A 27719-nucleotide genomic window follows, 5' to 3' on the forward strand; every position below is an offset into this window, starting at 1 on the left:
GGTTTAATACTGCTTTAACTGCAGGCTAATTGATTAATGTGATTCACGTTTAAATATTAATCTTTGTTAAATTAAGCATTGAACAATTCTCCAGTAATTCAGCATCTTTCTGGCTGCTATTCCTGCCTTCAGCTCCTCCCCTGCATTAGGTCCTATTTGTGGGTGTTCCCCCTTTGTACAGCTGAAACGGCTGTTTTTAACAACCCCCCCCCCTGCTGTGAGCATGCCTGTCAGAATGTCCTGTGTGTTTACAGGGACTCTAAAACAGTTCAGACCCCAAATAACTTTTCATATTAATGATGCTGTCTGCTCAGTCTCCATCACTCTTTCTTCTACATCTCCCCTACTCTGTCCGCTCCAGCTTCCATCCATCCTGTCTGCTTCACCTTCTACCCACTCTGTCCGCTTCAGCAACAACATACAAATGGAATGACACTGCTCCAGTACTAACCAGCAACCATTCAGTGGTGCTCTGCCTTCCAGAATCTGCGTCCTCCCCATAGAACAAGTGAAAACTCTGACCACACACACAGGTATTTCTTCCCCCTGGCTGACACACCCCCTCCTGCTTTGGTTGTAACAGCGCTGGTACCTGGCAAGCTCATTAATTATTTGTACCCTACAGAGCAGCTCGGTCGGACAGTGGTCGGGTGGTGGGCAAGGCACAGCATGTGTGGTGAGACTTCTTTTAAACACATCTTCATCCTGGTCCATTATATTCAAAATCTTCACCATTGGAATCCGTTATGAGCTGAAACTTAACTTTGCTTAATAGTTTCTGCATATCATTGTTCTTTGCAAGCCAATTTCCAGTGATTTGGAGAACAGTCAAGAAGACAGGAAATACTGCAGGATTGTGGGGAACAGACCAGGCCTAATGATGGGAAAAGAAGCAAAAACCTCTCCCAAGTTAATTTTGCAATCAATTTAGCCAAATTTTATTACAGAACCTTACCTTTCTTTGACATGTAGATATTTTTTCTTTTATTGTTGAATTTGTTAAATACCAATGCATTGCCTTCACTAAATTATTTTCAATGATTTTTATTAAGGTTATCAAAAATAACATGAAACGACAAAACAGTACAATGACCATTCTTTGGTCCATCTCAGCGTATCTCATTATATGGTACTGGTTACAGAAAGGTGTCAGCAAATAACATGCAACCTATATAGTTAACCTCCTACTGTATTATCTAGGCAGGTAGCTGAGCTGTAGGTAAAAAAACAAAACAAAAAGAAGTGGTATCAAGTAATTAACTGCAACCTATTCGATTCAGTGGACTTCTTCTGGCCCTTTACCGATTTTATATAGTAAAGAAGTCATACAGGACTAACAATGGCTCAAAAGTTAAACCAGCCTGTGGAAGAGAAAATAAGGGAAAAAAAATATAGAAAAGAGAAGTTAGGCTCCATGTACACGGGACGCTGGAAATGGCCGTTTAGGAGCAGTTGGGCGTTTTTTTCAGAAGCCCCTGAACCCATCTACATTTTATCTTATCTGTCCATGTACACCAGGTCGTTTACAGTCATTTGCAGGCAGTTGCGTTCATGGACTGTTTTTAGAACGCAATTATTTGCGTTCGAAAGTGTGTTTCCCGGCGTTTCAAACGCGTCTGAACGCCATAACCCTCGTTTAGCATTCGCGTTTTTCCATTTTAAAGGGGAATAATTTTTTTGACCTCTAGGAACGCTTCTAAACGCAAACGCCCGCAAACGCTGCTAAACGCCCGCTAAACGCGGGTAAAAACGCGACCGAACGGACGTTTCAAACGTCCTAAAAATTCCAGCATTCAAAGGGACTTTTAACAACGTCCCGTGTACATGTAGCCTAAAAGAAAAGATGTAGGAGGCTAGGTACAAGACGTGCACCCTCTATTTATTGTACAGATGTCCCTCTGTCCAGATCAGGAGGATCCCGAGAGGTATTTTTTCCAGGGATCCCAATGTTTTCTCGAAATAGGCCAGCTTATTACGGAGGATAGCCACCATGCGTTCATTGATCATGAGCCATGTCAGTTTGGCCTTTATAATTTCAAAAGCCCTAATTTTTTTTTTTTTTAAGCTTCTCTCTTATATATGATCACATGATCAGTGTTCTAATAAGAGGCATTGCACCCTGAGCTATCCCTCTAGAGACATACAGAAAATAACCCTGATCTGACATCTGCAAGGTCCCTCGCTGGAGCCAACATCTACCTGACTTCTTCCTCCTTGGCTGGTCTACTCAGTATGGCAATCACAGGAGTTCATTCACCCCAGCCTCAAGACTGAAAATATACCCTGGGCTATGCATACACAGCTCAGTGCACATTCCAAAAAAGACTGCAAACAGGCAGGTATGCTTATTTTTTTGCAGAAGAGACATAACATGAAACTTCTGCAAAAAAATCCTGCTTGCTCACAATTTTATTCCTCTTTAAAGTGTATGTCTGAGCAAAATAAATTACATATGCAGTATATCTCTCCAGTTCCTGCACATTTATTTTGTTTTGTCTTGTTAGATTAAAAAAAACTTTTTCCCCAGAATGTTATGTAGATGAGGAGAGAAGGAGGTGTTCTACAGTGCAGGACTATTAACACTGCTGTGTTGTCAGCTTAAACAGAAAGTTAGGTGCTCACTGTAATTCTGATAGATCAACATGTAATTTTCTGCACTCTCTTTTCTTTAGCAGATAAAACATGTTGAAATTTGTTTTTATGGAGAGGAGTATGTATGCATTTATAATAAATAAAAAAAATAAATATATATATATATATAATTTTTGTGAATGCTCATGTGATTATAGTTAAAATGTATATCTTGAGATGGATAAATACATATCTCTATTTCTCTCGATATACAGTGAGGGGAAACACTCCCTTTAGCAGAGTGCTCCTAATCTCAGCTCGTTACCTGTATAGAAAACACCTGGGAGCCAGAAATATTGCTGATTGATAGGGGATCAAATACTTATTTCACTTATTAGAATGCAAATCAATTGATAACTTTTTTGAAATGCGTTTTTCTGGATTTTTTTGTTGTTAATCTGCCTCTCACTGTTAAAATAAACCTACCATTAGAATTATAGGCTGATCGTTTCCTTGTCAGTGGGCAAAAGTTTTTTCTAATTTCATCTTTTTACCTGTATAAAAGACACCTATCTGCAGAAGCAATCAATCAGATTCCAATCTCTCCACCATGCCCAAGACCAAAGCGCTGTCTTTGGATGTGAGGGACAAGATTATAGAGCTGCACAAAGCTGGAATGGTCTACAAGACCATCACCAAGCAGCTTGGTGAGAGGGTGACAACAGTTGGTGCCATTTTTTGCAAATAGAAAAAACACAAAATAACTGTCAATCTCCCAGATCTGGGGCTCCCTGCAAGATCTCACCTCATGGAGTTTCAATGATCATGAGAATGGTGAGGAATCAGCCCAGAACTACACGGGAGAATTTTGTCAATGATTTCAAGGCAGCTAGGACCATATTTTACCAAGAAAACAATTAGTAACACAAGGTCCTCCTGCTCAAGAAAACACATGTACAGGCCTGCCTGAAGTTTGCTAATGAACACCTGAATGATTCAGAGGAGAACTGGGTGAAATTTTTGTGGACAGATGAGATCAAAATCAAACACTTTGGCAACAACTTGACTCTCCATGTTTGGAGAAGGAGGAATGCTGCCTATGACCCCAAGAACACTAACCCCACCGTCGAACATGGAGGTGGAAATGTTATGCTTTAGGGGTGTTTTTCTGCTTATGAGACAGGACAACTTCACTGCATCAAAGGGATGAAGGATGGGGCCATGTACCGTCAAATCTTGGGTGAGAACCTCCTTCCCTCAGCCAGGGCATTGAAAATGTGTCGTGGATGGGTATTCCATCATGACAATGACCCAAAACACACAGCCAAGGCAACAAAGGAGTGGCTCAAGAAGAGGCACATTAAGGTCCTGGAGTGGCCTAGCCAGTCTCCAGACCTTAATCCCATAGAAAATATGTGGAGGGAGGTGAAGGTTCGAGTTACCAAACGTCAGCCTTAAAACCTTAATGACTTGGAGAGGATCTGCAAAGAGGAATGGGACAAAATCCCTCCTGAGATGTGTGCAAACCTGATGGTCTACTACAAGAAGACTCTGTCCTCTGTGATTGCCAACAAGGTTTTTGCCACCAAGTACTAAGTCGTGTTTTGCAAAGGGGTCAAATACTTATTTCACTCATTAGAATGCAAATCAATTTATAATTTTTTTTTTTTTTAAATGCATTTTTCGAGATTTTTTATGTTGTTCTGTCTCTCACTGTTAAAATAAACCTACCATTAAAATTATAGAGTGATCATTTCTTTGTCAATCGGCAAATGTACCAAATCTGCAGGGGATCAAATACATTTTTTTCCCTCACTATACATTTTTAACTAGAATCACATGATCATTTACATTGTGCACCCCCAACAGCCGTGTAGACATGCATCACTCACCAAGGATGAAACTCTCAGGACTGTACATCACATTGGGCATACTGCGCTCCATTAAACAGGCTGCTTTTTAATTTGGAGCTAAAGCTTGGTTTGAAAGGTCAGTTATACATTTATATATTAAAATGAGATGGGGATTTTTTGATAACTAATGTTACCATGGTTGCAAGGAAAATAAATGAACATTGTTGGAAACACTGATGGAAAAAAGGTAATTGTTAATTACACTAAATTGCTTATTTTATTTCTATCGGTTTTTAACAAAATTGGAGTTACAGTTATGTGTTTGCTATAGGATGACTTGCGTAGAGACTTTGTGGGGGCCGATGTCACCATTTGTCATTTCTTTCCTCATTCTTTCCTATCTGCACTCCACGCATTTCACATCACTGCACTTTCATCTCCTTCAACTATGTTCATTTTTCATCTTCGTCCCTCCATGCATGATCCCCCGTTGTCCAAACCTTTTTTCTTTCTCTGCCCCTGTCGCTTTGCCTCTTAGTGATATGAACCTCTCCCGCGGACTCATGGCTCAACGAAATTGTTACAGCCGCTACACCTCTGCCTCTCCTCCTCTTCTCCGTAGAGCTCCCCCTGCAGGTACGTGAAAATGTTCAAGCTGTCATTTCATTTTTTTTGTATGTGCCTATGCTGTATATCGGCCTTTCTCAACCTTTTTAAAATGGAGGACCCCTTAAAATAACTTTTTGGCTTCTGGGAACCCTGGTAATAATTATATTTACAGCTCACAATACATTAGTGTGATGATCCCTGGGAAGAATGTTCCTTACATTTGTGGTCATTGGGATAAATTCCCCTCTTACAGATAGCGAAAAAGATCATTACTGTCAGTGGCTACTTATGTGAGAGGCAGAAATCGCTTATTGCCCAAGGAACCCCTAGCAACCTCTGGAGAAACCCTAGGGTTCCACAGAACCCTGGTTGAGAAACCCTGCTGTATATAGAAATTCATTTTATAAAGAGGTTTCATGGTTAATTTCAACTTGTTTTCTTTCATATGAAAGATTTCACACCTAATTCATTTTTAAAAACGTATTCAGCGGTTTAGCTTCTGAATTTGCTGCTGTAAAGTTCTGCCATTTTGTTTTTACTGTTTATCACACATTAAGCTAAATTCACAAACCTTTCACAGGGAAGTAGTAGTCAGGACCAAGTGGTCTAAGGCACCAGACTTAAGAGTTCTCTTCCCAACAGCTGGGTGTTCTGGTCTTCGAATGGATGCGTGGGTTCAAATCCCACTTCTGACAGTACACTTTGACAAAGTAAGAGAAAGGTGGAGAGTCCTAAAAAATGATTTCAGGGAATAAATTGAGGAGAAGGACCTCCAAGGCGGTTTTCTCTGAAATACTGCCTGTGCTTTGAGTCACACCAGAGTGACAGCGGGAGCTTACGGAACTAAACAAGTGGCTGAGGAACTGGTGTAGAAAGGAGAGGTTTGGGTTCCTGGGGTGAATTCTCAGTCGGTTACTGGCACTTTAGTAGGGACGGGCTGCACCTTAATGGGAACGGTACAGCTCTATTGGGAGGAAAGATGGCCACATAGTTGGAGGGGCTTTTAAACCAGGTGTTATGGGGAGGGTTCAAAGGTAGTGAAAAGTCAGCAGTGAGCAAAGGACAGAGGGTAATATGGGAGTCAGTAGTGATAATATAACCATACCGTCAAATCCCGGGGTGAATGAGTGGTCAAATCACAAACAAATCCTGAGAACACTTAATATCCACTCATACAACACTGAGAGGAGTATACACAAATGCCAGGAGCCTAGCTAACAAAATGAACAAAATGGAGGAACTGGAACTGCTATTACACGAGGAGGACTTAGACTTTGTGGGAATAACAGAAACTTGGTTTGACAGCTCACACGGCTGGCTGGCAAATATACAAGGGTATTCCTTGTATAGGAAGGACAGGGAAGGTAAAAGAGGGGGGAGCTGTATGTCTCTATGTCAAAAATGATGTGTGGGTGGTAGAGAGGAGCGACATTGTTAATGGGAAAAGGGGAGGTGGAATCTGTGTGGGTAGACCTCCACAGGGAAGGAGTAAGTGAGAAATTAATAGTGGGGGTATGTTAGGAAGAGGAGGAGCTGGACCTTCTATCACAGTTAGGAATGGCGGCAAAACAGGGAAATGTAATCATAATGGGGGACTTCAATTATCCCGATATTGACTGGGCAGAGGAGACTGCTCACTCATAAAAGGCCCGTCATTTAATGAATGTCTTACAGGACAACTTCATGTCTCAATCAGTGGATTCTCCTACTAGAAATAATGCATTGCAAAATGTATTAATTACGAACGATCCAAGTCTGATCTCGGATGTGGCAATACGGGACAACTTGGGATCTAGCAATCGCAGGATGAATATATTTACCGTCAGAAGAGAAGACACGAGGGGAGAACAAGAGCCCTAAACCTCAGAAGAGCAAACTTTTCTGAACTGCGCTCAATACTAGAGAGCATCACTTGGGACCTAATCCTAGAAACATTGAACACAGAGGGAAAATGGCAATGCTTTAGGAACATATTAAACAAAGGTATCACCCAGTGCATTCCAATGGGAAATAAATAAATACAGAAGAGCCAAGGTGAAACCTGGGAAGCTAAAACATAGGCGGCTAAAAAAGTCTGAGAGACACATAGCAGAGGAAAGTAAAAAAAATCCCAAGGAATTCTTTAGATATATTAACAGTAAAAAAGCAAGGTCAGAGCACGTTGCACACATAATTAACGATGATGGGAGGATGGTTACAGAGGACACAGAGAAGGCAACTGTACTAAATGCTTTCTTCTCCTCAGTTTTTACACAGGGAAAGGAGGGGTATACTGACCACGACAGTATTGTTAGCAGCACATCACAGGACATACCGCTGTGGCTAACAGAGGCTGGAATCAAGTAAAGACTTGATAAGCTTAACACAAATAAATCACCAGGACCAGATGGCTTACACCCGAGAGTCCTAAAATAACTCAGTGGGATTATAGCTAGACCATTGTTCCTAATCTTTGCGGACAGCGTACTGACTGGAACTGTACCAATTGACTGGAGAAAAGCAAATGTGGTACCAATATTCAAAAAAGGGCAGACATATTTCGGGGGAACTACAGGCCAGTCAGCCTGACATCAATAGTAGGCAAATTATTGGAGGGGATGATAAGGGACTATATCCAAGAATGTGCTGAGGAAAACAGTATCATTAGTAGTAATCAGCTTGCGTTTAGAAAGGGACGTTCCTGCCAGACCAATCTGCTAACATTCTATGAGGAGGTGAGCTGCCATGTAGATATTGGGGAGTTCTGTGGATGTGGTGTATCTGGACTTTGCAAAGGCATTCGATACAGTTCCCCATAAACGCTTAAACTACAAGCTAAGGTCTGCAGGCATCGACCATAAGGTTTGTTCTTGGATAGAAAACTGGTTACAAGAGCGCTTCCAAAGAGTGGTGATAACTAACGTGTACTCAGACTGGTCTGGAGTGGCAAGTGGGGTACCCAAAGGTTCTGTCCTGGGACCTATTCTTTTTTATTTATTCATAAATGATATAGAGGATGGGATAAATAGCTCAATCTCAGTTTTTGCGGACTACACAAAAATAGGCAGGGCAATAACTTCACATCAGGATATAGAAATCTTACAGAGTGACCTGAACAAAATAATGGTGTGGGCAACTACATGACAATTGAGGTTTAATGTGGAGAAATGTAAGGTAATACACTTGAGGGGCTAAAAACATAAACACAAACTACCACTGGGGGGGGGAACCACTGGGGGAATCACAGATGGAGAAAGATCTGGGGGTCCTAGTGCCAGACAGGCTGAGCAATAGCAGGCAATATCAAGCGGCAGCTGCCAAAGCAGGCAGAATGTTGGCATGCATAAAAAAGGGAATATACTCCAGAGATAAAAACTATAATCCTGACACTTTACAAAACTCTGGTCCGTCCACATCTGGAGCATTTTGTCCAGTCACCTATCTTCAGAAGGGATGTGCTGGAGCTGGAGAAAGTCCAAAGAAGGGCAACAAAACAAATTAGGGGATTGGAGGACCTAATTACGAGGAGCAACTACAAGCACTAAATTTATTCTAGCTGGAAAAGAGACGCCTGAGAGAGGACATGATAGCAATTTAGAAATACCTCAATGATGACCCCACGATAGGAAAAAAGTATTCAGTATCAGGGAGTGTAAGAGGACATGTGGCCACACAATGAGATTGGAGGAGAAGCGGTTTAACCTTAAGCTACGTAGGGGAGTTTTCACTGTCGGGGCGGTAAGAACGTGGAACTCTCTTCCACAATTGGTGGTATCAGCGGAGAGTATGGTTACTTTTAAAAGACTCTTGGACCTGCATCTCAAAGAAACCAATATAGAGGGATATGGGAAATTATTATCATCACTGACACACACACACCTACACTGGTTGAACTGGATGGACGATTGTCTTTATTCAATCTTAACTAGTATGTTACTATGTAAAATAATCTTTATTTTAGCCTTGAGATTGTAATCCTGAAATGTTGGAATGGTGGAGGATGGACCAATGCGCTACCAATGGGGTATAGGACGTATGGGGGATGAGAATATGTGTGGAAAAAAATTATTAAATGTATATAAAATGAAACAGGCAGCCAATTCTGTAGTGTCACCACGAACTGAATAAGAAAGATAAAGGGGGGGAATTGGCGCTCATTTCTAGGAGTAGATAAGTAATCAAAATTAATGTGACTAAGAATTTATATATAATCCTGCAGAAAGATTTAGCAGATTATCCTAGCTCTAGGGTGAGGACTCAATAGTGAGTATAGGAATCATCGATGTGTAGAAATACTGAAGAGTGAATAAATAAATAAAGTGTATAGCTCCAGTAAAAGGAAAAACTAAAAGTGAGGCAATAAATCTAAAACAACCAAGCTAATAAAGCATCAATAATATCAAAGTAATGTGCAGGATTGCAACAACAGTAAATGTCAATCTGTGCTGAACAATGAATAGATAATAACAAAGATCATAAATAAATGCAAACTGCCAAAGCAATACGTGCTAAAATAATGTGCAATTGCTTAACCACTTGCCGACCGCCGCACGACTATCTACGGCGGCGGTCAGCCCCTCACAGGCAAAGTGACGTAGGTCTACGTCGCTCGCCTGTGAGGGTTTAGGGAGCGAGCGCGCGCCGCCGGAGGCGCGCTCCCGCTCCCGCGTGGTCACGGACCCCCCCGCGCGTGTGACCGGCGGACCCGATCGCCGCCGGCCACTCTGCGATCGGCGGGGGAGAGGGAGATAGTCAGGCAGCTTGTGTAAACAAGCTGCCTGTCATTCTCCTCTCTGTATGAGAGATGATCACATGGATCTACTATGTAGATCCATTGATCACTCTGCATACAGTTGAAGCCACAGCCAATCACAGTTAGAATCACGCCCCTAGGGACACACACAGCCCCTCCCTCTCAAATAAAGTTAACCCCTTCACTACCAGTGCATTTTTACAGTAACAGTGCATATGTATAGCACTGATTACTGTAGAAATGTCACTGGTAACCCCAAAAGTGTCAAAAATGTCAGTCAAGGGTCCGATCTGTCCGCCGCAATGTCGCAGTACCGCAAAAAAAATCGCAGATCGCCGCCATTACGCGTTAAAAAAAAAAACAACAAAAATTACAAAAATCTTTCCCTTTGTTAGTAAACGCAATAACTTTTGCGCAAACCAATCAAAATACGCTTTTTGCGATTTTTTTTACCAAACATAGGTAGCATAAAACAAATTGGCCGAAAATATTAAAAAATTTTGATTTTTACATTTTTTTTTGGGGGAATTTCATATAAAAAAAAGGGAAAAATATTGCTATTTTTGCAAAATTTACGCTCTTTTTTTGTTTATAGCGCGTGATCAAAAAATCGCACAGGTGATAAAATACCACCAAAAGAAAGCTCTGTTTGTGGGAAAAAAAGGACGCCAAATTCGTTTCGGTACAGCGTCGCACGACCGCGCAATTGTCCGTTAAAGTCACGCAGTGCCGAATCGCAAAATGCCCTCTGGTCGTTTAGCAGCCAAATCCTCCGGGGCTTAAGTGGTTAAAATTGGCAATATATCAATATAAGTGAGGTGAAGGTCAATATAAAAAAAAGTCCATGTTCAAAAAGTGCTTCAAAATAGGTAACTTTTGTGACTCTTCACAATATTAAAGTGATTCTCGTGAAACTCCAGGTGTGTCACCAAGGTGAGCTAATCCTCTAACAGGTGTAATGGCCGCTCACCTCCAAAAACACCTTTTAAGGGCGTTTTGTGATATCAATCACTGGGCTGGGGTGGTTAGATTCTTCTCCTCGAGTGGGGGCTTCTAATGGGGCCACTAGGGTATCCTCTGCTCCTATTGAGTGTTAGCCAGTATGTTGTTACATCAGCCGCCTCTTTTTCTAATGGGCAATGTTCCTCCGGTAACTCCCAATAATCCTCCAGTCACTCAGAGAGATAGACAGGTACTCATAGTGAAGTATGTAAGGATTTTATTTAGAAAAAACAAGTAAAAACCTACAGCTAGGTAAGGATAGGTAAGCAGCCGCCGATGCGGTAAAGATCGGATACTTCCGGTCTCGGCCGTAGACCAGAAGTGACGTCACCCAGCTCCTCCTGACGCATTGCGTCACTCGCACGTGACTTTATCAACAGTAAGGAACCCTTGCCCCTTGCACCTGGTTTTTATGCATCAAGGTGTAATGTGGTGCACTGCATTAGGCAGCCCAATCAATGTGAGTTGTGCTAAAAATGCAGTGAGCACTATTACTGCATTGCATTCACAAGACACCATGCATTGTGTGCTGTGGTGCATTCCAGCACATGTACATTCTGAAGGTATATTGGGGTGAAAATCAAAATGAATGGCACTACAGAGGACAAACACTTACAGTGTATTACTACAGTGCAGTGATGTGATTAGGCCTTTAATCATACAATAAAATAAATGAGTGAGTACAAATACCATTATACAAGACTTTTATAAGACCTTTATATTCATATCATAAACACTCCCATTTACAACTTGAAGTTGCAGGACACTCTTAATAGCATTGAAAGGTCACAAAACTTAATTTACCATGTTTTACATCCTGCCTCCACTATGCCATTATTGTTGTCCAACCCCAACCTTAAAAAGCCTCTTTATTCTTTATTTTTTTTTTAAACTTAGTCTAAAAAACCCTATATGGTGCTTGACACTAAATGTTTCCAACTTGCAAAGGCTGTGCCCTTGTATTCCTGATATAAAAACTCCTATGAAGGGATAGGGAGGGCTGGGAAGCAGTAGGCAGCTTATATTAGCTTGCAGAAAGGAGTGAGTGATGAAACCAAAAGTTGAGTGGGCACCCACAGCTAAAGTGCGCTGCTTCAGGGAAATACTTTGGACTGAATGTAACGCAAATTTAAAAAAAATAAGGATCCTTATTCTAGTGTTTTACATTTGTGAATTTAACATTTTCTGTTTATTTCGCCAAATTTATAAACTGGTGAGCTCAAAATTTCTCCAGAATAATTTTCTGGTTGACTTTACCACAATTAAAGTAACAGATCAGAGCCCATGGCTTCTTCACCTTCCATTTCATTTTTTTATGTTGTATTTTTCACAACTTTCAAAAGCTACCCTTTCCCTGATTTTTCTACCTTTGCCATCTTGGAGATTGCATCTCTATTGAATCCTAGAAAACACCAGTGTCTTTGTAAACAGCAAGCTGAATGTGTGCAAATGTTCTCCAGTATATTGATGAGTGATAATGTTTTCCTTTTTTTTTTTTTCTCCAGAGGACAATAAGGAAAAGCACTGTGATACTGATAAAAGGTAAGAATTTTTTGTATGTGTGTGTTCGGTATAGCTGGCAGCTTATTCTGCTTGCTTCTTTAGTTCTAAACCGTGTCAGAAACCTACATCAGCATTTATAGCCACACAGATAACTATCACATTAATCAGAATCACCATGGAATGTGTCAAGGCAGATGTTTATTGTCCAAGAACAAGATGGGATGTGTGAAAGTTGTAGAATCACCATGTTCTTATTGTAAAATCCCATCCCTTGGTATAAGGAAGTCTGTAATAGGTACAGTGCATCCGGAAAGTATTCACAGCACTTCAATTTTTCCATATTTTGTTATGTTACAGCCTTATTCCAAAACTGATTAAATTCATATAAGGCTGTAACATAACAAAATGTGGAAAAAGTGAAGCGCTGTAAATACTTTCCAGGTGCACTGTATTACATAGCTCAACCACTTGCCGACCGCGTACTATAGTTTTACTGCTACATTGCGGGTCAGCAGCGCAGAATCATGTGTGTATGTGTATATGTGTGTGTGTGTGTGTATATATATATATATATATATATATATATATATATATATATATATATATATATATATATAAGTAGCTCTGCTTTTCCCGGTAGGGGACACGCCCCCCGGTACCCGCCGATCATCGGAGCAAGTGGAAAGAGAGAGCATTGTAAATGTAATAAGCACAAAGCTCTCTTCTGACAGCGGCGATGTGACGGTTTCTGTTTTCCTGCAAGCAGGAAATAAAACACATTTTTTTGAACACATTCTAAGGTGAACAAATTCATAACTGCAATGTATCAAATGTCCAAACAATGTCCATTATTATTAGTTATCTCCCTGATTAAACTCCCATCGCGCATAAAGTGCTGTAAACATAAATTGGTAACGTAAATTGGTGAAGTCCGTGCTCCACTCCTGTGTGCCCACTCACCAGCTGCCGTGGACCCCCCTGATGGGAGTCATATGAGCTTGTGTAAGTATCTCAGATGGTGGACTTTGTAGTCCTTCTCAGTGGCTCCTTGGTTGCAGGTAAAGATGTACTCATATATAGTATTAAGTGGTAAAAGAAGTAACATTTGAGAACACCCCGTAGGATTGACGAAACGTTTCAGTTAACCGCGGGTGGTGACGTCATTTTTGGCTGATGAGACAACGCCTGTCACAGCGCACTTCCGGTTTCTATTTTATGCTTGTACAATTTTTATACCATGTGAGTGTAATTTATATTTGATTTTAAATAAACTGAATTATGCTATATTTTACTTTTTTTTTTTTGCTATTTATTACTGTATATGAGTACACCTTTACCTGCAGCCAATGAGAAGGACTACAAAGCCCAGCATCTGAGATACTTGCACAAGCGCATATGACTCCTTTCAGGGGGGGTCCAGGGCAGCTAGTGAGTGGGCACACAGGAGGGGTGTCATGAATCTGCAGTAATGTTTCATGCCCTGACTGTCTGCTTACCTCTTGAGTCTGTATATCAGCTTTAGGGACTGTGCTCTCACACCTGTGTGTTTTTTTTTTTTTAATCAGAAAAAAAGGTTTATTGAGCTTAGTTAACAGGCATTACAGTACCACATGCATTAATTATACAGTTAGTACAGAAGAAATATCACTCAGTTAAAGGGCAATTCTTCCATCAATGTGTCAACATTTAAACATACCATTGTCAGCGCATATTTCTAACAATGCCACATAGTGCACTTTCATTTACCAAGAAGTCAAAGCTAACCAACAAACCATGGAACTATTAACCACCTGGAAGCCAATACTGTTTTTAATAAGCCACCTGTTGGGAACTCTCATTTCTCGATTCCCCCTATGCTCTTTTGACCGTAATAATTTTCTGGGTACCTAATAGTAAAGGGGACTTACCAATCCCTCTCATTCATTCCATCAAGAGTCTGTCAAGCACCAACTTTGTAGGAGCTACTTTTGGGGAGTCCAACCAACTCTGCCATATACTCTGGAACTTTTTTTGAAGAGTTTCTATGGTAATATGTATTTTTTTTCTCGAACTAGGACATTATTCACTGCCTGGATCCACTTAGCGCTTGTCGGCGGTCTAGTGATAGCAGTACAGACGTAGGGAGAGTATTGTTCCCCATCAAAACCCCCCAACAAGCACACCAGCAGCGGATCCACTGCCAGCTGATACACATTGTTAATTATAGAGACCACTCGATTCCAGTACCTCACACCTCGGAAACGTTTTTTAGATAAAAATACCCCCAGGACAGTCAGGGCTAGTGCATTTCATAATGGATAGCCTCTGAACTGTCCCAGGTTGCACTTAGCTTTTAGAAAAAATACTTACCTTGAAAATGTCTTGTCCAGCGCTGCCATCTCAGGTGTGGGCAGCTGAAGCCAAAGCGTCCTCTTCGGTGTCCTCTTCGGTCCCAGAATGCCCTGCACTGCCCAGAAGCTGTTTAGCAGGGAATGACGTGCCTGCACCGGAACTGACGAGCGGGGCCGGTGCAGGCGCATTGATTCCTGGGAGCGATGACGTTCAGCTCCCAGGAGTCAATGCAAGCAGGAAGAGACAGCGCGGGCCGCGGCCGCAGAGGGAGGAAGTGGAAGAAAGGAAAGTATATTTTCTTCAATAACAAGGTAAGTAAACAAAAAAAATAAAAAATCGGGACTATCCATTTCTTTTTTAGGTGATTGTCAGCAAGCGGATGGCCCAAAGTGGTTTTTGAGGCCGGAACTCCGCTTTAAGTAATCTTCTCTCAGCATGGCTCCACCCCAGCCTCTAACAGGAAACACTATTTTAACCCGAGCACTGCAAGCCAGTCTTGCCAGAGCAACAATTGTGTGAAGTGTTTCTTGCTCTGCGTCTGATCTCCATGTACGGACTTTGGCTTGTTCGCCTGACCATCCCTTTCTGCTTGTTGCGCCGACCTTTGGCTCGTCCTTTTGACCATTCCTGTATGCTTGTTGCCCCGGCTTTTGGCTTCTTCTCCCGACTATCTCTTGTTGCCCTTGACTGCTTCTTCCTCTTCATTCACCAGAGCCAGCCATGAATGTGAGCTGGGAGACCCTGGGGGTCGCGACCTCGAGTCAGCTGTAGCCAAGTCCATCCTCCCCATCAGAGACTATGGTGAAAACCTGTTGGCTCTTAGACTCCACGCCCTGAGGAATCCTATGCTCTAGCTCAGTGGTCCTCAACTCCGGTCCTCAGGGCCCACTAACAGGCCAGATTTTAAGTATTACCTTGGGGAGATGCAGACTAGAGTACTGCAATCACTGAGCAGCAAATTATATCACCTGGGATGTATTTCAGTTATCTTGCAAACCTGGCCTGTTAGTGGGCCCTGAGGACCAGGGTTGAGGACCACTGCTCTAGATCCCTGTCCAGGACCGTGGCTGCGACCCTGTGTAGCTGCTTCTCTGAGCCATTGACCCTCAGCAGTCAGCATTTGGGGCCACAACCTCCATGGTGCACTCCCCACCACTTGGGTCCGCAGGTGACGCTGACAAGGGGAGCACGGACTGCGCCAATTTATATTTTCAGCACTTGCCATTTTATGCACAATGGAAGTTTAAGCAGGGAGATCACTATTAATGATGGACATTGTTAAGACATTTGATACAATGAAGTTATGAATTTGTTCACTTAATAATGTGTTCATGAAACTGGTTTATATATATATATATATATATATATATATATATATATATATATATATATATATATGTGTGTATAGTTTATTAGTACTAGGATTGATCACTGGGTAGCCTTCTTTACACACATGCATATGATTTAAAGGCACCTACACCTACAAAGAGCAGGAACCATACAAATTCTTCATTGATATACAGTATCTCACAAAAGTTAGTACACCCCTCACATTTTTGTAAATATTTTATTATATCTTTTCATGTGACAACACTGAAGAAATTACACTTTGTTACAATGTAAAGTAGTGAGTGTACAGCTTGTATAACAGTGTAAAGTTGCTGTCCCCTCAAAATAACTCAACACACAGCCATTAATGTCTAAACTGCTGGCAACAAAGTGAGTACACCTCTAAGTGAAAATGTCCAATTTGGGCCCAATTAGCCATTTTCCCTCCCCGGTGTCATGTGACTCGTTAGTGTTACAAGTTCTTAGTTGTGATTGGGGACCAGGTGTATTAAATATGGTGTTATCACTCTCACTCTCCCATACTGGTCACTGGAAGTTCAACATGGCACCTCAAGGCAAAGAACTCTCTGAGGATTTGAAAAAAAGAATTGTTGCTCTAGATAAAGATGTCCTAGACTATAAGAAAATTGCCAAGACCCTAAAATTGAGCTGCAGCACTGTGGCTAAGACCATACAGTGGTTTAAAAGGACAGGTTCCATTCAGAACAGGCCTTGCCATGGTCAACCAAAGAAGTTGACTGCACGTGCTCAGTGTCATATCCAGAGGTTGTCTTTGGGAAATATATGTATGAGTGCTACCAGCATTGCTGCAGAGGTTAAAGAGGTGGGGTCAGCCTGTCAGTGCTGCGACCATACGCCGCACACTGCATCAAATTGGTCTGCATGGCTGTTGTCCCAGAAGGAAGCCTCTTCTAAAGATGGTGCATAAGAAAGTCTGCAAACAGTTTGCTGAAGACAAGCAGACTAAGGACATGGATTTCCGGAACCAAGTCATGTGGTCTGATGAGACCAAGATGAACTTATTTGGTTCAGATGATGTCAAGCGCGTGTAGCAGCAACCAGGTGAGGAGTAGAAACACAAGTGTGTCTTGCCTACAGTCAAGCATGGTAGTGGGAGTGTCATGGTCTGGGGCTGAATGAGTGCTAGCAGCACTCATGCAGAGGGAATTATGAATGTCAACATGTACTGTGACATACTGAAGCAGAGCATGATCCCCCCCTCCCTTTGGAGACTGGGCTGCAGGACAATATTCAAACATAACAACCCCAAACACACCTCCAAGATGACCACTGCCTTGCTAAAGAAGCTGAGGGTAAAGGTGATGGACTGGCCAAGCATGTCTCCAGAACTAAACACTATTGATCATTTGTGGGGCATCCTCAAACGGAAGGTGGAGGAGCGCAAGGTCTCTAACATCCACCGGCTCGGAGATATCGTCATGGAGGAGTGGAAGAGGGCTCCAGTTGCAACCTGTGAAGCGCTGGTGAACTCCATGCCCAAGAGGGTAGTCCCGGAAAATAATGGTGGCCACACAAAATATCGACACTTTGGGCCCAATTTGGACATTTTAACTTAGGGGTGTACTCACTTTTGTTGCCAGCGATTTAGATATAAATGGCTGTGTGTTGAGTTTTTTTAGGGAACAGTAAATTTACTATGTTATACAAGCTGTACACTCACTACTTTACATTGTAGCAAAGTTTCATTTGTTCAGTGTTGTCAGTCACATGAAAAGATGTAATAAAATATTTACAAAAATGTGAGGGTGTACTTACTTTTGTGAGATTGTGTGTGTGTATTATTATATATATATATATATATATATATCATAGTTTGTAGTCGCTATAACTTTTACGTAAACCAATCGATATACACTTATTGGGAGTTTTTATTTTTTTACCAAAGACATGTAGCAGAATACATTTTGGCCCTAATGTATATAGAAATTTAATTTTGATTTTTTTTTTTTTAATTGGCTGTGTTTTATAACCGAAAAAAATATGTTTTTTTTTTTTTTTCAAAATGTCTGCTTTTCTTTTTCATTTATAGTGCAAAAAATAAACAACCATTGGGGATCAAATACTACCAAAGGAAAGGAAATTATATCAATTTTTGTTTGTGTACAGCATTGCATGGTCACGCAATCGCCAGTTGGAGTAGCGCAGTGCCGAATAGCAAAAAAAGGGGGTAAAATCTTCCAGGGCTGAAGTGGTTAAGGTGTGAATTTTCATCAAAATTCAATAGCTAGGGGGGAGATGTTAAAACCGCATTATACAGAATATGAGAGGCTGATGGTGTTTAAGACCACCAACCCTATTTAGGGATGTTTTTTCCAGTTTGACGTAAACGGCCTCTTTCACCTCTCTTACGAACCAGTTTCCCTCTGTCCAAAATGTGCACCTCATTATCCTTAAAATTATGTCCTATTTTTCTAGAAGCTGAATTTTAACCCCCTTCCTGCCTAGGCCAATTTTCAACTTTCAGCACTGTCACACTTAAAATTACAATTGTGCGGTCATGCAATGCTGTACCCAAATGAAATTTTTATCATTTGTTTTACATAAATAGAGCTTTCTTTTGCTGCTATTTCATCACCACTGGGTTTTTTATTTTTTACTAAAAAAAAAGAAAAATAGACTAAAAATTTTGAAAAACAAATGTTTTTCTTAATTTCTGTCAGTAAATTTTGTAAATAAGTAAGTTTTTTCTACTTCACTGATGGGCACTGAGATGGCACTTTTGGGCACTGATTAGGTGTCACGGATTAGGTGGCACTAATATTCTGCACTGATGGGTACTAATGGGTGGCACTAATATGCGGCACTGATGAGCACTGATAGGCAGCACTGATAGGTGCTACTGAAACGTGCCACTGATAGGCGGCACTGATGGGAAGCACAGATGCAGGCACTGATGAGCACTGACTGGCATCACTAATGGGCACTAATTTGGACCACTGATGGGCACTGATTGGTGTCACTAAAAGGCATTGATTGGTGTCACTGATGTACACTGATTGGTGTCACTGATGGGCACTGCTGGGGCTTTACTGTAATCAGGGCACTGATGATCAATGCCCTGATTACCTGTCCTGGACACCCCTTCGAGGAGGAGCCGCTGATTGGCTCTCCTCGCCACACACTCTGACAGTGTGAGGCGAGAAGCACTGATAAACGGCACTGCCTCATTTACATGTGACTGGCTGTGATTGGCCACAGCCGATCACACGGGTAAAGAGCCTCATCATTGGCTCTTAACTAAGATTGGTGTCGCGCCGTTTCCTAGGAACACATGTTCTGATTCTCACTTTTGCTAAATGGTTCTGTTATTTTTTTTATCTTTTGTGTATGTTTGAAAAAAAATCCCAATCTGGGTTGCCACAAACTTTCAAAAAACCCCTGGGATGTCTGCATTATTTGTCTTTTGACTTTGTGTTTGTTGTTGCTGTCTCAGCCCAGTGTTGCAGAATTCTAATCACCCCCAGTTTGGGTTCCAGTGGATGGTAAAAAGTTAAAAAGTAGATACTAGTCTATGGTACATTTTCTGTAGACTTCAATATCCAAGTCACCCCTAATCCTTGACATGTAACACAGAGTCCAAAAAGGTTATTTGTTATAACTTAATGTTTGTCTACTGAGTTTATGCATTCACTAAAACCTTGTACTTATGATGTTCTTATCTTGGACCCCCCCTCAATATCATCCACTTGCTAGACCCAATGACTTGGTGGTGGTCTCCTGAATGAACTAAATGCTCTCTTCTCCACCTCCATGTTGGCTACATTGGGTGATACTGGTTATCTCATTGCACTACCATGTTTCTGTATATAAACAATTATCCTTGTGCATGAAATGGGTGGTGTTGAGACAAAGGTCCAGCAAGAAACATACAATGACAAAGCACCTCTTTCCTACTTGGGGGAGCACATGGCTTTCACATGAGCGTTTAGTTTGGATCTATCTGTCAGTTTTTCAGAAGGATCCAGACTGAACAACGACGTAAGTCTTTGGCCATTCGTTTACATCCAAGTCCTTTATGTCCACAGAAAAAAAAAAGTTATTTTTCTGCTTTGACGGACATAAATGGATGTCATGTTCCATCCTGACCTTCTTAGCCATTGGGTCGTACTGCCCCCTACAGGAGTAGAACACTAGGCAGAAAAAAGTCTGGCTATGTCTATGGGCAGTCCCAGAGGATATATTCCCTCTCTTTGCTAAAGGGACTCAGTTTTTTTTTTTTCTGCCTAATCAGGAGTAAGGACCTAGTTCCTTGCTGGGATCTCTGGTCCTGGCAATATTTTCTTTTAAGATAGAAATGTTTCTCCTGTTGTTTTCCTGTGAGATCTTCAATCAACTGCCGAACTGGGCGACGGGCTGGATAATCTAGATCCAGTGGTCACCTCAGTCAGGCCAGCGAGCACGCACAGATCTCCACTCCATGCTAGGTTGGCCGTGACATAGCCCCACAGGACGGGGACTGGCGTGCAAGGTAAATGCCTTGCGAGGTCGCATACGATCGGGTCTCGGCCCAAGTCGCAGTATTCCTCCTGGCCGACAGCCCCCCATTCCAATGGCCTAACTGATGGGAAGGAGGGGAACCCGGGGGTCCGACTGTCCCAAGGAGGGGCCCCCACGTCCACCCCAAAACCCTCCAGGGGGAGAGGGGGGACAGCTACTAGCCATACCTCTCCATCAGAATGAGGGGGCTGTCAGCCAGGAGGAACACTGCGACTTGGCCTGAGACCCAGTCGTATGCGATCTGACGAGGTGTTTAACTCGCAGGCCAGCCCCCGTCTGGTGGGGCTATGTCGCGGCTGACCTAGCGCAGAGCTGAAGTCTGCGCGCTCGCTGAGCACAATGAAGTGACCACTGGATCTAGATTATCTAGGCTGTCACCCAGTCCGGCAGTTGATTGTAGATCTCACAGGGAAAAAACAGGAGAAACATTTCTATCCAAAAAGAAAACATTGCCAGGACCAGAGATCCCAGCAAGGAACTGGGTCTTTACTCCTGATTAGGCAGAAAAAAACTGAGTACCTATAGGAAAGAGAGGGAGTATACCCCCTGGGACTGACCATAGGCTTAGCCAGACTAGTGTCCTACTCCTGTAGTGGGCAGTATTACCCAATGGTTAAGAAGATCAGGAGCTGTGTCCATCAGGGAACATCAGAGAAAACAGATCTATACTGACACGAAAACACATGTACAAACTATTGTAAAATGATTGATTTTTTTATTTTTTTTTTTGTTTTTCTATCAGTTTTTGTGACAGAACTGATGATGTTTGTGTCAAAGGACCCTTAGGTTTGATTCATACGATTACATTGCAGTAATGCGTGCAAGGTAGCGCAACACGCAAATTTATGTTTTTTTTGCACATTGCTGCACTGCAGTGGTATTCTTAATGCCACCCCATCATGCTTTGGTAATGGACTTGCGAAGCAATGCACCACAATGCTCTGTAATGCACTACTGTGTGCTGTGGAGCACTGTGCTATGAAAAATAGTATATAAACATTTTTTTTTTAATTAAACGTGTTTTTCTTTTTCTGTTATAAATTTTGCAAATAAATAATTGTTCATCATAAATGTAGCCCGACGTGTATTCTGCTACATTTCTATGGTGAAAATTATAACTTTCATGCAGACTAAATAATATACACAGATTTGAGTTAGAGTCCACAAACTATGGTATACAGTGCCTTGAAAAAGTGTTCATACCCCTTGCCATTTTCCAAATTTTGTCATGTTACATCCAAAAACTTAAATGTATTTTATTGGGATTTTTATGTGATAGACCAACACAAAGTGGCTAATGATTGTGAAGTGGTAGGAACATTTTTTAAATGATTTTCAAAATATTTACAAATAAATATCTGAAAAGTGTGGTGTGCATTTGTATTCAGCTACCCCCCCCCCCCCCCCCGAGTCAATACTTTGTAGAACCACCTTTTGCTGCAATTACAGCTGCAAGTCTTTTTGGGTATGTCTCTGCCAGCTTTTCACATCTAGAGATTGACATTTTTGCCCATTCTTCTTTGCAAAAAAGTTCAAGCTCTGTCAGATTGGATGGAGAGCATCTGTGAACAGCAATTTTCAAGTTTTGCCGCAGATTCTCAATTGGATTTAGGTCTGGACTTTGACTGGGCCATTCTAACACATGAATATGATCTAAACCATTGTAGCGCTGGCTGTATGTTTAACCACTTGCTTTCCGCCCGCCGTCAAAAGAAGGCGGAGCAGTGTAGCTATTGTTCTGGGACGGCGTCATATGACGGCGCACCAGAACAGCCTCTCGGAGCGGCGATTGTGACCGCGCCGTGTTTCTAGGACACGGCGCAATCCCAATCTCAGGTAAAGAGTCAATGACATGACTCTTTACCCATGTGATCGACTGTGTCCAATCACAGCCGGTCACATGTAAATGAGGAAGTTCCATTCTGTCAGTGTGTGAGGCGAGGAGAGCCGATCAGCAGCTCTTCCTCATAGGGGAGGCAAATACAAGTAAGGCACTGATCATCAGTGCTCTGATTACACAAAATGTAAATAAAGTGCCAATTACTGCCTACCATCAGTGCCCGCCATCAGTGCCCACAATCAGTGCCCATAGTACTGCCAGTCAGTGCCCATCAGTGCCTGCTCATCTAGGCACTGATGGGCACTGACTGGCAGCACTATGGGCACTGATGGTGCTGCCCATCAGTGTCCATCAGTGCCGCCCATCAGTGCCACCCTTCAGTGCCCATCAGTGACTCCTGTCAGTGTCCATCAGTGCCGCTTCTCAGTGCCGCCTATCAGTGCTCATCAGTGCTGCCTATCAGTGTCCATCAGTGCGGCATATTAGTACCTCCTCATCAGTGCCACCTCATCAGTGCCCATAAGTGCCACCTCATTAATGCCCATCAGTGCAGCCTATCAGTGCCCATCAGTGGTGCCTCATCAGCGCACATCAGTGAAGGAGAAAAATGTATTTATTTTCAAAATTTACTCACAGAAAATCAACTTTTTTTTTTTTCAAAATGTTCTCTTTTCTTTTTTTTTTTTGTAAGAAATAAAAAACCCAGAGGTGATTAAATACCACCAAAAGAAAGCTCTATTTGTGTGGAAAAAAATGATAAAAATTTCATATGGGTACAGTGTAGCATGACCGCGCAATTGTCATTCAAATTGTGACAGCGCTGAAAGCTGAAAATTGGCCTGGGCAGGAAGGGGGTGAAAGTGCACTGTAGGCAAGTGGTTAAGGTCGCTGTATATCTGAAAATTGATCAATACTGATGTACTGACAACCTCATTTCTTGAGGCCCTAAAATGGCAGGACAGTAGAAATACCCCTCAAATTACCCCTTTTTGGAAAGTAGACATTCTAGGGTATTTAGTATGAGGCATAGAGGGTTTTTTGAAGTTGTAATTTTTTGTCATCATTTTTTGGAAAATTAAGAAATTAAAAAATGTTTTTTTTTTTTTTTACATTCTGTCACAAGTGCAATACAGCATGTAAGTGGTGTGGCGGTGATCAGGGACAGTACAAAAAAAAGTTATATATATATTTTTTTTAATATTACATTTTTTTTTTAACACCCTGTGACCAGAGCAATAAAATGTTACCATAGTAGCATTGTACTGCTCTGGGGAAGTAATCAGGTTTTTTTTTCTTTTTTTTTTTTACACATTGCTTATAGCAGTGCATTACAAAGGCAAGCATTTTGCTGAATGAAACTGCCTGTTTTGTTCTGATTAGCTGTGATTGGTCAAAGCTAATCACATGGTACAGAAGGGCTGTGAGTGGCCCTGTCTTTACCATGTGATAAAATTGACCAATCGCCACTAGCAACACAGTTGTACACATTGAAGTGCATGAAAGCAAGCCATCCATTGTGTACAAGGGTCATGTAACCTGCTGTAAATCATCCCAGCAGCCACACAGTATCAGCAGCGAGCAGGTATTCTGATCGATCATCAGCTGTGTCCCGTGGACACGGCTGGTTTGAAATTGCGCTTCTGCGCGACCACGCGATTGGGGCTTCCTAAGAGGACAGCGAACTATGTCTACTCAGGATAACAAAACCACTGGCCGGCTGTCATTTGTCTATAGGCTGGGGTTAAGTGGTTAAGCCAGCAATAGACGGTTTGAATCTTGGCAGGTTAAGCAGGAACCAGCCAAGATTTGAACCATGTATAGGTAGGCTGAATGTACCCAAGTCGATCGATCAATTTGGGTACAACCAGCCTGTTGGATTTTACCTGTGATTATTGCTTAGCCGCTGCCAATAATCACCCCCACCCCTCCACTGAGAGAACGCAATGGCTCAGTGGGAGGGATTCCCCCATTAACACTGTCAAAGTTGATGGGGGAATCAAGCAATTTTCTTTTCTGCAACCCACGACCCGTGGTTGCAGGAAAGAAATTCACTCTGTCTATATGGCTGGCTCTATATCTCCTTTCTGCCGCTTTTACTTTGTAGGAGAAGGGGCAGATTCATAGCTTACCCCAGTAGCTGTCATTTTGCAGGAAAAGAGTTAGACTTCTAGCTCCCCTCTGTCAGGTCACCCAGCTGGAGAAAAAACTCCTAGCTCCCTTTTGTCTGTATCACCTCACAGGTGCAAGGGCAGAATGGGAGTTCACTTATTTGTAAACCTATCAGCTGGAAGAGATCAGCTGTTACCCGGCTGCTTACACACTGCAAAATAATGCTTGCTTATCTTCACAGCATGAACAAGAATGAGACATCAGATGTGGCATCTGTTAATCTGAATGGCCAGCTCCCAAGCAATCACCACTACCCATTTCTTAAACAGAAGCCTCAGCAACAGACTACATTACATTCTAAGCAAGAGCCCCCAGAAGCAAAAAGGAGCCTTGAAAAAACAGAGGACCATAATCAAACTAGTGTTCATGATGTTTCCAGAACTCAGTTGTTGGAGCAACCGTCTTGGACAGTCCTGGGCACGGTAACAAATGCACAGTGGGTCAGACGGAAACAGGAAATGCGTGGTACACGGCCATGGTGAAGACAATGAATATAAGCCAGCACTGTCACTTCCATTTCATTTTTTATTACAAAATAAATCAGATTTTCTATCAGCCATTGTTTTTTTTTTTTTTACGAACATGCCACACTACAGTAATAGATATGAGATAATAATTAAATAATATTTCAAATATTTTATGTGATTATCAAAAATAATTCACAGTACTCATATCATACAATAAGCATAATAATAATAAAAAGTCCCAAAATCCATCAATATTGTGCAAAAAGATCATCCGCAATATTCACAATTCTTAAGTGTTGAAATAACATGCAGTAACAATATTCAGTGCAGCCACAAACAATCCCTAGTGAATACACGCTCTCACCTTGTGTGATGGACCTTAAAGCTTAACTCTAGGTTTCTTTTTTACTTTAGTTTGTTTGGACCAAGCTGATCTAAACAAACTGCTTCATGAATGAGGATTTCCCGTCCCTCTCCTGGAACAAAATCGAGTCAGGCTGATCGCTGCTCAGCCATTTACAGGAAGCATTGTATTTCATCAGTGAATGCAAGACTTCCTCTGATGGGCTGAGGTGGTGATCATGATGTCATCTGCCTACCTCTCCCCCTTAGCCAAACTGAGGAAGCCCTGTATTCATTAGTGAAATAGATTGCTTCCCGTGTATAGCTGATTTTGTTCCAGGAGCAAGACAGGAAGTCCATATACCGCTGCTGGAACACAGTGCTGTATACTTTACGTAGCTGATGCTCCATACAGTTTACACAGCACCCACAGCAGGCACACCTGTTAAGGAAGCAAATAGTTATTTTATTTAAAATCACAAAAAAATCTAGAGTTAGGCTTTAAAATGATAGAAGGCCTAATGCTAACATCTTACTTTCTACTGGGAACAGCTTTCACTGACTAATGACCAGTTGATTCCTTCTTTTCTGCCTTTAAATCTGCCTTCCTTAGTTTCCACAATGCTTGGTATGTAAGAGGATAAAAACACAACATAGTGCTCTCCATTACTTAAAAAAACTATTTATTATAAAACAAAACAATCACATAGAGTAGTGCACCAGACTTAAAAGCATGCACTTGTGTGGGTTTAACATCCACTACCCGCCCACCACTATCAGTGCCCTAGTGTATGTCCTCACACGGTGCAGAAAGACTGAATAAACCTAACTGCGTCTCCTAACTCTGTCCTGCGGTTTACATCTCTAGCGTATGATTTTCAAAACTGGTGCATGATTAGGATGCACTACTATGTGAGTGTTTTATTTGTTTATAATTCATTGTTTTTTAAGTAACTGCACTTTGTAATGAAATTCTGACAGTGAAAAAAGTTAAACAAACTTACAAAATAAACTGCAAATTTACTTTATTAAAACATTTTTGTCCATTTGTCAGCTTATTATAAACCACATAAATAGAATTTATTAAAACAGTGTACAAAATAATGGTCATATATGTACTTTAAAACACCGTAGTAACAAAAGTATTAATGCTGGATATCTAGTCATCGAATCATTGCAAGTAAGCAGAAGCTGCTAAATTTAGTCTGGTAAATCTAGGACCTTGTTGCCCAACACAATCTTGCCTTGCCTTTTCCTGAGCTGGGTCCATCATATACTGGGCACCTGTGGTGCTTGGTTCTGTTAAGTTCTCTGCTTTCAATCACCCAGCACTGAAACAAAGCTGGTACTCTCAGGCTGTGCCATCTCTGCCCTACAGCACAAGTATAGCCCTGGGCGGATGGGGAAAGAGCAGTGTGGGAGCATGTGATCAGGTAAGTGGCCACTGACAATGAAAGTTGGGGGGTTAACTTTTACAGCCTCTGTTTACCAATGCACAAAAGGGGTGCAACATACAAATTCACTGACCACCAATGGGGAGGGGGCAGGTGTTTACTTAACACAACTACTGACCACTGATGGTATAATAAATAATACTTCCACTGACCACATGTGGAGAAATTGGAATGGGACCTTGGCCTACCACTACGTGAAGAGACAGGTATGGATGACCACCAGGTTCTGCTCAGTGAATGTTGGTGTATTGGAGATGAGCACTTATTCCCTGCTCGTATTGCCACTCTGTTATGCTTCCCTGGCTGCACTGAGCCTGGATCCTATCAAAAAATTTGGTGGCAGTAGCCAGTAGCCTCCAAACTTTGAACTTTGGTCTTCCAGCCTTTTGCAATTCTTAGCAAGCAACTACTAAAACTACAAGGCATTTGCACTCTGTAACAAAAAACCCTAGGCTGTCACCTCGTTTCAATTCAAGCTTCTGTTACATGTGTTTACAGCTGCAAAGCAGGTGATTGTGGAGTCCTGGAAGTTATCAAACCTTAGTCCTCATGAGGTAAAGGTGAAGAGATGTATCACTTGGACCATGGCCAACAAAAAGCCTCAAAGCTGAATGACACTGTGCTAATATTTGACAAATTATGGATCCCATGGATGAACCATTTTCTTCTACCTGACTGGCTCCTTTCTATACCTCTGATTAAATATGACTGGTGGATTACTCCCTTCCTAGCTGTGCCCCCTTCCCCCCTCTCTTTAAACTTCCTTTTCCACTGCTGGGGTATTGATTGCAGCCACTGACACTATTGCTGGGGGTTATTACGGTCACTCACACCAATGCGGGGGGGGGGGGGGGTTATTACTGGCACTGGCACCAATGCTGGGGTTTAATGTTATTACTGTCACTGACAGCAATGCGGGGGTAATTATTGTGTCCACTGGCAGCGTTACTGGCAGTTATTGTCACTGGCACCAATGCT

The 27719-nt window shown here is 41.9% G+C and overlaps 1 protein-coding gene across 1 annotated transcript in view; it reads left to right on the plus strand.

Moving 5' to 3' along the window:
* Window positions 1-25033, plus strand: part of ATAT1 (alpha tubulin acetyltransferase 1) — an 86308-nt gene extending 61275 nt beyond the window's left edge. Inside the window, exons 10-12 of the mRNA XM_082264358.1 lie at window positions 4963-5060; window positions 12273-12309; window positions 24660-25033. Coding sequence (XP_082120484.1) covers window positions 4963-5060; window positions 12273-12309; window positions 24660-24960 — 436 coding nt within the window. The 3' untranslated portion in view covers window positions 24961-25033. The remainder of the gene's footprint in view (window positions 1-4962; window positions 5061-12272; window positions 12310-24659) is intronic.
* Window positions 25034-27719: the final 2686 nt, after the last annotated feature.

The sequence above is a fragment of the Pelophylax lessonae genome (genome assembly GCF_965119305.1).
Source record: "Pelophylax lessonae genome assembly, chromosome: 7".
In the NCBI taxonomy this organism is placed as follows: Eukaryota; Metazoa; Chordata; class Amphibia; order Anura; family Ranidae; genus Pelophylax; species Pelophylax lessonae.